Source organism: Strigops habroptila, chromosome 1 (genome assembly GCF_004027225.2).
Source record: "Strigops habroptila isolate Jane chromosome 1, bStrHab1.2.pri, whole genome shotgun sequence".
In the NCBI taxonomy this organism is placed as follows: Eukaryota; Metazoa; Chordata; class Aves; order Psittaciformes; family Psittacidae; genus Strigops; species Strigops habroptila.
Window position 1 is genome coordinate 34,422,833 of NC_044277.2, and position 12,413 is coordinate 34,435,245.

A 12,413-nucleotide genomic window follows, 5' to 3' on the forward strand; every position below is an offset into this window, starting at 1 on the left:
ACTCTTTGTGTGCATTTTTCTGTTCTATGTAATACCACAGGCTTATGGCATTTTGTCAGGCAATAGCTTCACAAAAGACCAGAACAGTATTGCAATACTAGTTATGGAAAATTAAACATTTAATATTAGCAATTTAGTTTTGTGACAAGTTATGTGCTTATAATTGTGCCTTCCAATTAAACACTCACTTTATAGAAAATACTAATGATCAGAATTTATTAAGATATTAAAACCATAGTGTAACCATTCTTTGTTCCTTCTCTGAAGCTAGGCATTTCAGGGCTATAACCAACAACATTTTTGGATGCAGGCTCAGGTAATGTTTTTTTCCTATATATCTAAATAATACTGTATATAAAAATATTTTTTAACATTTTGAGACTATGAGTTCATCTATGTGAATAATGCACAGACACAGACAGATGTCCTCAGTGTCTCCAGTACTCAATTTATGCAGCAGCCTTATTCCTAACAGACAAACACAATCTGAAAGTAGGGGATGTTATCAAGGAGGCTTTGGAAGCATGCCAGTTCAAATTAATTTGTACAGCTCTAGCAGGATTCATTGGTGCCCCTTCTCTCCACTGGATACATGGCAGCAGCTCAGACATGCCACTGAAGAGATTTGGGCTTGCAAGTCATATATTTAAACCTTCTTATTCCACTTCACCAAAACCTATCCTTTGTCTACTGGCCAGGAATTGCAGAGATAAAACACTAATGTCAGTTAACTCGGACTTTAATGATAATGACAGTAGACTGAAAAATAGAACATATATGGATGAAGTATGTGCACAGAAGTCCTTCCAATTCCTTCAGTATCTTCCAAACTACAGTTGCCCTTGATCGTTCATTAAGCTTTCTAAATATTAGCACAAAATTTATAAATGGCTTATTTACATTAACAAGATTAACCAGATCTAAATATGCGGATGTTCCTGAAAGACATCCTTGTCTTTCAAACTTGTAGCAACAGCTCTGGGCCCTGTTCATCACCTTCAAACTTGGAAGGTGAGGCAGTGTCACTTTGCGCCAGAAATATGTTCAAACAAAGCCCTCAGGATACATTTGACAACTTTTAAGGTCAACTATTTCTTTACATATCATCATAATTTCTTCACATACAATACATTCATCAATGCTATTTTTACTTAGAACGCAGCCAAATTACTACTAAGAAGTTACAAACAATAAAACTAAAGGTAATCTCGCATCACTGGTTCCCTGAACTTCTGGAAAATACCGTCACTTATTGGGAATGCTGCAGTGGAACAGAACTACAACTAAGAAGGTCATTAATAAGAAAGTTTTTCAAAGAAGGATCACTGTATGTGCTTCGATCTGCAGCAGTGTTAGCCAGCATACATCAATATAGCTTGTACCCTAAAAAAACCCAATGCAGATATGGTCTTGATCTCACCATTGAGCTGACTTGACATGGGCTGTGTAATAATCACTGAGACCTGAGGAGTTCTAGAGAGGTGCAACATTTCAGAATGGCTAAGGCCCAGAGAAAGGCCTCCAAATTGCCTACAGCATGACCTGGAAATTGAGCGCTTGTTAGAAAAAATTACTCTTTCTTGCTGACCACAAAAAATGTTAATAAACAGCACAGCATTATATTTCTGTGTCATTTTGGCCTACTTTAGAGTAAAAACACCCAGGTACTCACACACATGTCCATGCACACACACAATCTCTTTTCAGGTGTGGGAACAGTTCCCACTTCACAAGAGAAGTGCTTAAAGACTGAATTGTATGACCACAATGAAATAAGGAGAAGGAGGTGAAACTCAATTAATTAATTAGTTCTTGGCACGCTATAAATATATGCAATGCGTTTTGATTGAACTTTTTCTTCTACATAGTTTTGCTAATCAACTGCAAATTTTATTGGTAATTTCAGGAGATAATACTGTAAGAAAGACAACCATGCTTGGCTTTCTATGTATAACGTACAAATCCTTTGCCGAATAGCTTAGATATCTTAAATAGACACATTTGACAGAGATCCCTCCAAATGCACAAAAAAATATCCCCCTTATTGAACAATTTGTTTGCAAGTGTCCCTTCTGTTCTGACCAAACAGCTGGCAAGGACAGTTGTTATTCATGCAATGGAACTTTTCGTGCAATATTTTGTTTGAAGATTCTCCATACAACATGCATTTTCTGTAAGAGTTCACCAAATATTTAATCTTTCAGCTTCCGTAGTCTGTTCAAGGACATATGGTCAGCTAATCAACATGGTCTTTTGGTGCTGTAAAAATAATAAACCTCAGAGCTCTGCTGCAATATTGGCAGCCACCTCTAATCCCCACCTACCACATTAGGGCCTGTTCTACTTGAAATGCCATGTAATTGAAATTACAAGCCTTTTGCTTCCCATGGCAGTCAGCCAGCACATTTTATGCTAAACCTTACACTAAAAAATGGTAGTTTGAGTTAACTTACACACAGTTTTTCTGTCTACAGGCAAGAGGGACGGAGAAAACATGTGGGCACCTGGGTATCACATTTGTTTCAATTTCTGAAGCGTAACCAGTATAATTTTTTTCTAAGCTTTGGTCTTGTTTTATTTACTGTTATTTGGACTAATATTTTTGAATATGTCATACCCAACAACTAAAATTTTAGACAGGTAAAAACAAGGCACTCATTGATTTTTTTTTTTGTTGTTGTTTTGGGGTTTTTTTTTTACACCTTTTTTTTAAAATTCAGAAAATTCTTTCAATTTAAAATTACATTTTAAGGGATTAAATATTTTCAACTAAGAGTGGTTTTACTTCAAAAGACATCTGTCCTCCTGTGTGCCCGATGAAAGGTCTCCTTGGAAGCACTGTATTTAACATATATTGTAGCAAGAATTAAAAGCTTATTTTTTCATTGTGCATTGAGCCTCACGTCATTTCACAAATTGAATTACCATTAAGGAATTTTTGTATTTATCAGAGAAAATCCATGTGTGTATTCCTTCCAGGAAAGCAACTGAAAAATTCCAAAGCAGCAGGGAAAATAGGAGAAAATTTATTTAAAACAAAACACCTTCATAAAATAATTCATTACAGTATTTTTCCCACCATAATAAAGAACAAAAACCCAAGGCAAATTCATGCAGAAATGCCTTTTGCAGTTGGGCATTTTTTTTCCCCACAGTTTCTGATATACTTGGATTGGTTTGACTTACATGGATAATTTGCAAGGAAAAATATACCTTTTTATGTGCACAGGCAGAGGCAAGATGAGTGAATGCAAATATTCACATCAAAAAAACAGTAACCATGAGTCCTGTTAGATCCAGGTGGTAAAAGAAGCAACTCAGAGGGAAAGCACAGTCTACTCAATGTGAATTGCCCAGTGCACATGCCCTCTTTCTTTCTGTTAGATACTGTAAACTTAGTAATTTCCCTATATACTTTACTTTTCCATTTCTGTCAGAACCCCAGGCCACTTACTTTGTTCCTAGTATCACACCAGTATTACCTTAAAGTTTGCTAGCCAAATATTTATAAAATTCATTTACAGAAACACAAAGTAAAACAGGACTCCATGTCCACCACACTGCAAAAATCTCAAGAAAAAGCTTTGTATTTTGCCTAGCACTTTTTGTTACGTTAAATATTTGTCAGGAAAGGAGCCCTGCAGTAAACCGGGACCTCTAAGCTTATTTTGAATGCTTGCTTCCACTTTCAATCGTTGCAAAACACTTGGGAAGAGTGCTGATGCCTGTAAATACTTCAAACTGGGTTTTGTTAGCTTTACTCCCATATTCATTCAGTACACCCTGTTTGGGATTGTGCAGCACTGAAAAGGTAACCTCCCTATTTTTCAAATATCAGCTCTCTTTGTGAAAAATAAATCATATCAAAATAATCTATTAAAAAAGAGTTAAAAAGGTCTAATTACAAAACCTTCTAGATTCTTCAGAAACAGAACAGTAAACTTATACAATGTTACAAGAAAATCATAACGTATCCATAGTATAAATTACATGAACAATGTTAGAGACATAGATGTGGCCTATCTCTTCAAAGTATCAGTATCCAGATTGCTTAAGTCTCCACATCAAAGCTCTTATATGGGGACTTACACAAGACATGAAAAAGAGCCCATGCGGCTCTTTCTTATCTAAACATCCTTATGCATAATTCTTGCTGGTTTATCCCACTGTTTTTCTCAAAACACTTCTTCTTTGAAGGCTGAAGCACTTTTAAGGAAAATTTGTCAAATACACAAGTACAGAGAAATTCATGATAATGATACATTTAACTAGCAACAGGCTCAAATTACCCTATTGGAATGCAGTACCAATATTAAAGATGGCACACCCTGAACCAGATCAGGAATTTTTACATGTAATATGTACATTTGAGTGAATGCCATGAACCAATTTGTTCAGTTTATGAGAAATGTCTGATCAACATCATAGCTGTTCTATTTTTCTCTCATCTTGTATCTCATACAGTAACTCCTATAATATCTGAAAATCATTTCAAGTCACGAAAATGTATTTTGGTACCAATTTCTGAAGTAATTTTCCAGGCATATTTCTTACTGTTTTGAAGGATCTTCACAGCCTTCCTATGGGAAACCTGTTTCATCTCTGTATTTTATGTGTCAAGATTGTCAAAGAATGAGTCTCACTGGAAGTCATGAGGGGCCAATGGAACAGATCTCTACTCCATCAGAGCCCTAAAAGGTAACTAACAACAATGGTTGGATCATTTTTTTCTTTTCGAGCTAACAGAGTTGCAGACAAATATAGTGTTGGACAGATGAATCTTATTCCGGATAACAAGTCACTTTAAAGATATAAAAGTACACAATCAGCTATGCATTATTTAAGCAAGAGTTTTAAGATACGAAACATAAAACAAAAACCCCAAAGCTGCTGAACTAACAGTTACTGGCTTATGGCTCCTTAGAAATTTAGGCAAAGGAATTTTCCAAAAGCTCAGGAAACTGAAGCTAGCTGCCTTTGACACAGGGAGAGGTTGGGCGTGCAGAGCAATAGCTGTAACTGCTTTTTCTTGCCATCAATAACAAAAGCCAGTGTGGCTTTCAGGGATTCAGCCCAGGCAACTTTGCTGCCTCTGACAGCCTACTGCTCCAGGCAACCTCACCAATGTCTAGAACTAGCAAAGCATTAAATGATACATGTACATATTGTTTGTCCATTCTAAAGCATGCACACACAGCTCATATATCTAAAAATAGCCAGTTGAAGGCTGGACATTTCAGTAGCAAGAATTTGCTAATAGCATAATGATCTTTTGTTTTCCTTGCATCTTTTATTTTTTCTGTGTAATTCAATTTATTTGTTGCTAATTCCCTATGCTACATGTCTGCAGAACTGATAAATCAAAGCTGGTAGCTGCAAGTCCAAATCAATAAGAAAAACGTGGGTTCAGATATTGCTGCACAATTTATTATCCCTCTCTGTTCAGCGGTGTGAAGCAGAAAGGAGGTCTGAGAAAGAAGCTCAAAGCAATGGCAACTAATGTTCTGCTCCTTACTCCTTTTGCCTAATATCTGTAAATGCTCTGTGAGGTTCTTGCACTCCAAGATCTCAAAAAGCTTTAGGAATTGATCTGGAACTCAATTATATGCCAACTGCTTTGATAACTCTGGTTAGAAATATTATATGGTTTGTATTATTATTAGTAGTTAATCAGCTGCCTGAAAGACTGCAGGATCACTCTGCATTATCGCTTTTCTTTTTGCTTTAACACTGCCCTTTTCTCCTTAGCTAACAAATACTGAGCCCTTCTTTTGACTGACTTTATCAACACTACCATGTGCTATAAGCCAGTATTGCTAGGGTTGAACAGGAATTAATGTGTCCTTTTACAGGTGTCTAAAATTCTGCAAAACCAAACAATTATTGTCAGGTTATTTGCCTTAGAAAAAAGTAATCCATTCTTTAGCCTATATTTAAATTATGATGCAATACAACTAGCCTCAAAATTCTGATTATATCATTTTTCAAAAATTATTTTATTGCTGGTTATATTTTTCTGCAAACTGCAAACCTGTAAATATTTTCTTAAATTTCAAAATAAAAGAACTGATGAAAACATGACCAAGCAGAATATTGCGTTCTTTAAAAAAATACATAAATTAGCCATACATTTTAAATAGATACCTCTCATTTATTAATTTTCAAGCAAATGTTACCAAAAAGCTAAATTCAGATACTATAATCATATTTCATAATGAAATGTAGAGCCTGCATTATTTTGTTCCCTTATTTTGTGAAATCGAATACTAGCTGGTAAAACAGACATTTGACTAACATTTAAGAACAATCAGACCATAGTATAAAATGACTGCGTTTTCAATAGAAGCTATACATGTAAAAGTCACACAACATATGGTTTTTTATGAGATTATAATAATTTCTTTCAAAACACCACCTTTCCTAGAATGAAAAAAATTAAAACAACCGGAAAACTGAAGATTCAGAAGGCTCAGGTAAATAAAGTTTTCTCTAGGGCATAGTGCTGGCACACACAACTGTTGTCTTTACGCAAAATCAATTTTTTTTTTTTATCAAACTAATTTTAAAATTACAGGATTATCCATAAGGGAAGATACTCACAGATCCTGCCACTTGAGAGGCACTCTGAAATTCATCAACATCTTCTGTAAGTGTTTCAACCCCGGGTGATTGAGCTGTTCCAAAGAGGTAGAAGAGACGTAAATCATTCTAATTAAGTAAGCATAGTCACTTTGAAAATAAAATGCCTATAAATTAACTGCTAGGAAGGTAAATGTGGCTATAGTAAATGCACAGCTTTCAGTTACACTTCAACGGGTTTTAATTTATGTCTGATTTTAATTTATGTCTGATTTTATGCCTGATTTTAATTTATAAGCTTAATGCAGTGTAGCACAGTGTCTCTAACATGATTAGAAGTACAAGCAAGCTTACTTCAGCTGTCTCGTATGTTGGGGTATCTCATACGTTATTTATTATTTTTACTATTAAAACTTAACAGTGTTCTTTACACAAGTGAGTAGTGGATCTTCAGCTTTTATAAAATCAATACAATTACTTTAAATTAATTTTGTTAAACTAATTAAAATATAGTTAAAATCCTTGAAGTAAGAAGTTCTGGTCAATGTTCAGCCGATGTTTAAAAGCCCATACTGCCACATTTGTAAAACAACATGACTTGGTGAGAAGCCTAGAACGCCTCTTTGACACATACATAACAACTTAAAGCAGAATTTAGGTACCTATGTCAGAGAAAGCAATTTCCAAGTAACATGCTATGCAGTTTCATTCTTTGCCTGGCAGTCTGCTAGGCAACTTGGATGCTGTTCATAAGCAGCCCAAGAAAACAAGACACCCTGATCTTCTCTAGTTTCTCCTGTTATTCAGACACTTAGCAGGGAGATCCTTATGTTTCCAGAGTGCCCTGATGTGCTAATCATCTCAGATTATGCTTACTATAAGGACAGAACTATATTGACGTACAGTAACTATGGTTACCACATTCATTGCAAAAACAAATGAAAGCAGAAGGATTAAAAATAACGATGATGCAAAGGTGTGGTCAGAGAACTGTGCAGACGTCTGTGGGAGATGATGCCACATTTTTGCCACTGTCACATCTAGTTCTCAACCCTAATTCCCACATATTTGTATCCTTCTTAAGTTTTTGCCCTGGTCATGCAGTTCCATCTGGAATAGCACTATTTGTATTTCATACATTCCTATTTCTGTTGAACATCTCCAATTTCAAACAGTTCATTTACATACAAATGCCTGTTTTGAACTTTCTACTATATTGGCACTTTAAAGGAAAAAAAAAATGTAGAAGCCTCACAACCTAGTCTTTCCAATCCCTCCAAGCTGAAAAACTGACTGCAGGTTAACAGATGCTGATTTTTACTGGACCAATTCTGTTGCAGTGTCTATCTTTTCAGGCCTCAGCCGTTCTCCCCATCTATCTGTACAGAACACGAGCTAGGCTTAATGGCAGACTGATCCAAGAGGCAAACCTGACAGGCTTGGAATCTAGAGGGGAAGTTTGTTGTGTGGTAATTCGAGCTGTTTCTTCTAATCAAAATCAAGAACCTAGCTATTAAATTCTTCCCTTAGTTCTTTCCTGTGAAGTGGTCCAATGGGAAAGAGAAAGTTTTGAGAGGAATAGTTTAGGACAGTAAAAAGAAACTGCAGCTTTAAAGCATCCTGTGTTCTCTGATCTTGAGACCTGATTCCCATCTCTCTTTTTTACTACTTAGATCAACACAACTCTGTCCAATTCTGTAGGATTATACTAGAGGGAAATCAGTATAGTGGTTAATTAGAACCAGGTCCAGACTGACAGCGGAGTCACTATAGTGCCTGATGCTGCAGATGAACTTTTTACATAAGCTATTACATTGACTTTATTAGCTGGAATTGCTTTAGTAAGGTTTATTTATAAGGGCTGTTAGATCAGATGTGTTGCCAATTACTTCTGAACCTAGTTCATCTGAAATCCACAAGAGAGATGCTCCAGATCTAACAACTTAACAATTTCCCACAAACCCAGAAACAGATCATTATCTAAAGAAAGCTACCCTTCACTTTGCTGGGCATCAGCACCTTGCTTGCATATTCTTGAACAAATGGTTTAGATCAGCACTTCTGAATGCATAGTTTTCTCTCAGTAAGGCCATTGGTACCAATAAGCAAAGCAGAAAATAAATTCAAACAAACCAGGTAAGTGAAGCCTGTTAGTCACTGTTTCATGATATAATACATTCTTAAGAAGACATGACAAAAAATTCAGTGCAATATGATGCATTGGGTTACTTAGTGTTTTCTAACAGAATGTTTAGGAGTCTCTTTTATCATCTTCTCATACATAATATTTATTGTAAATAAATTTCAGATGCACAGAAAACAAGTAATATGATGCATTTACAAGAAAGATTGATAGAATGGGTGTTGCCTGAGTTCTGTGCCCGTTTCTAGCCTGTGCCTATTTGTAAAGTCCAGCTGTGATTTTTTTCAAATCAAAATGTATTACTAGCCAACATTTAAGATGAAAAAAAAAATGTTTTGAAAGACTGAACATTCCTAAGAGTGCCTCCTGACAAAAAACTGGCAGTACCTCACTGCTGACCTCAGTCCTTTCACCCTAGGGGTTTTACTATTTTCTAGCTATATGACTAAGAGGTTCATGTATATTCACAGACATGAGATAGATGTGTTTATAACAACATGAATGTCATTGCCCCACCTAACTAACTTATAGCCCCTATATTTTTATTGGAGGTAGTTCTTTAGGGAAAGTGTTCTCCATCTCCATTTCACAGCTACAGGTTAGGCAGAGAAGAGATTCAGAGCAGCCCTGTGGAGAAGGATTTGGGGGTGTTTATTGATGAGAAGCTTAACATGAGCCAGCAGTGTGCACTCGCAGCCCAGAAAGCCAACCATATCCTGGGCTGCATCAAAAGAAACATGACCAGCAGGTCAAAGGAGGTGATCCTGCCCCTCTACTCTGCTCTTGTGAGACCTCACTTGGAGTGCTGTGTACAGTTCTGGTGTCCTCAACATAAAAAGGACATGGAGCATGCTCCTGTGACGAGGATGATAAGGGGGCTGGAGCACCTCCCGTATGAAGACAGGCTGAGAAAGTTGAGGCTGTTCAGCCTGGAGAAGAGAAGGCTGCGTGGAGACCTCAGAGCAGCCGTCCAGTATCTGAAGGGGGTCTATAAGGATGCTGGGGAGGGACTCTTCCTTAGGGACTGTAGTGGTAGGACAAGGCGTAAAGGGTTCAAACTTACACAGGGGAAGTTTAGATTAGATATAAGGAAGAAGTTCTTTACAGTCAGGGTGGTGAGGCACTGGAATGGGTTGCACAGGGAGGTTGTGGATGCTCCATCCCTGGCGGTGTTCAAGGCCAGGTTGGACAGACCCTTGGGCCACATGGTCTGGAGTCAGGTGTCCCTGCCCATGGCAGGGGGGTTGGAACTAGATGATCTTAAGGTTCTTTCCAACCCTAACTATTCTATGATTCTATGATTCTATCTTCTCTATATCCATGCTGACTGCAGAGTATCTTGAAGCATAAGCTGGAGCAATCCTGTGCTCTTTACTCTGTGACAATGAAAGATCCAGCTTCATTATTATACAGCATTCATCAGCTTGTTTCACCTTCTTTAATCCTGGTGCCTCTGCCACTTAGCAACAGCTTACTATTTTATTGAAGCCTACAATTTCAGAAGATAGCATGGCAAAGTGGGTAGATTTCCACTTCAAAAGCAAGGGTACACAGGAAGAGAGAAGGAAGGCAATGATCTGTTAAAAACAAAATGTTCCAGGAACTACAGAACTTTTTCCTGCATGTCTTACCCCTCTACTTGTTTCTGCTGCAGTAATCTCATGCTTGCATACCCCCTTACCTACCCCAAACAAGCCACTACCACCTCCTTTCCTGGAGTTTACTCCCATAACAGAAAAATTTTGCTTTCACAGGGCTTGAGTGCAGTCACAGTCTGGGACTCTCTTGCTCACAATCTTCATGAAGCAGTAAGACCATCATAGTTTGAAATTCTGAGTCCCCTATTAATTTTTTTTATAAAGTGATCAATGGGAGACGAAAGGAAAAACAAATGGTATGGCTGCATGAAGCCATGCATTCTCACAAAAACAGTTTGAAAAAATTATCTTTAAAGACATACTAGTTACTAATGCTGACATACACTGGTTTTCAAATGAGGCAAGAGAAAGGAGTGAAAGCTCAGGTTGTCATCATACCTAATAGCACACCTAATAGTACTAAATAGCAGAGGATAAGCTAATTAAAGAAACTCAAAAGTTAGTTCCTATTTGTTTTGCATTAATTAATCAACAAAGCTAACTTGTCTGTGGCTGCTGAAGGCCAAACTACAAATCAAATCCTCCAATTAATTGACTGGAATTAACTGATTATGCCCAACGGAGTGAGCCATTAATCTTTGCAGATTCTCTGTCCAAACCTCTATTCCTCTCTGTCTCCATTCCAGTGACAGCTAAGATAAAGTTAACCTTCATCAACTTAATCTTTTGTAGGAATGCAGGTGTTCAAAAACCTGAGCAGAAATTGAAATAAGGCTAAGTGTCCTGACTGCAGATTAGAGCAATGTACGATTATGTTTGTATGAGGTGAAAAAATGTTCTTCAGAGCTACTGTATAAACTCCTTTTTATTGTATCTTAATTCTTGTCAGTGGTGCTTTGAGAGATCAGAGAAACATTTCTGATACTTAGTTCAAAAATGGGAGAAATTCTATAACTTATTATTTTTAGTGTATATCATTTGAACCCTGTGGATGCATTTGTAGTGTTAAATTAAATATTTCAAAGACCATTCCTTGGCAGAGAGGCCAAGTGGCAATGAACAGCCCATGTCTACACTATTAAGTTATTTTACATCCAAAATAGTGTGCTAACATACAAACTGTCTACTAAGAATGAATCCTGGCCCAAGGCAGATCCCAAAATATGCCTAGGAATTATTCTGGAGTGCTAATTGGCCACGACAAAAACCACGTTAGGGGCTCTTCTAACAGATTTGATTGTAAATGATTGAGTCCAACTGCCCAGGAACATTCTCTGGAAGTGCTTAATCTTCTTTTACAGACTTAACCTCTACTCTTCAATTGAAGATGTTGGTATTTTTTTTTTTTTTTATGAGCAGCAAATATTTATGTAACTTACCATCAGAGTCTGCAACTGCTGATTCAGATGTTTGAGATACCACGGAGACATCTTCTGGCCTTTCTGCCAAATTCTCTCCTTGCAATCTAAATTGTGGAAAAACTGAATGAAAACACTTGCAATCATATTGCATAGACAAGACACAGAAGAGTGTCATCTTTGTCTACATACCCTACTCACAACATTGTCCTAATCAAGATGGTGGCTTTGCTGACCATCTTAACATCCATGGTTCAATCATATCATCCCAGATTGTCTAGTAACCAAAACTAGCCTTTAAAAAACAGTCAACTGGATCCTAGCTTACGTGTTTTTGTAGGGCTTATGTCAGCAACAGCGGAGTTTTGGTTGTATCATGTGCATATGAAACTGAAAGCTTCCTTCACTACATTCAAAAATATTTTAACTGAACAGTTAAACAGAAAACATTTTAACTGAACAGTACTGGGTGTCCGTGTCAAGGGGTTGTCATTGCGGAGGGCTACAGGGATAGCCTTGGTGAGGAGAGAGGCTGCCCTATGATGGACACAGGTGCGTCCATCCAGCTCCAGAAGACCCACGGCGGGACACAGTTGAGCCCCTCAGTCAAAATGGTGGTGCCTTATAGAGAAAACATAGTTAAGGAAGAGCAATCAAAGCCACACAGGCAGAAGAGCAGCGAACAGAAGGAGTGGAAACAGCATAGGGAACACCAAGGTCAGAGAAGGAGATGCT

General features: G+C 37.3%; 1 protein-coding gene across 3 annotated transcripts in view; it reads right to left on the reverse strand.

The window, feature by feature from the left end:
- C1H8orf34 (chromosome 1 C8orf34 homolog) overlaps positions 1 to 12,413 on the reverse strand; it is a 169,749-nt gene that overhangs the window by 25,615 nt on the left and 131,721 nt on the right. For all 3 annotated transcript variants that reach the window (XM_030500518.1, XM_030500526.1, XM_030500509.1), the window contains 2 exons: positions 11,700 to 11,785; positions 6,601 to 6,674 (listed from right to left, as the gene is read on the reverse strand). In XM_030500518.1, coding sequence (XP_030356378.1) covers positions 6,601 to 6,674; positions 11,700 to 11,785 — 160 coding nt within the window. The remainder of the gene's footprint in view (positions 1 to 6,600; positions 6,675 to 11,699; positions 11,786 to 12,413) is intronic.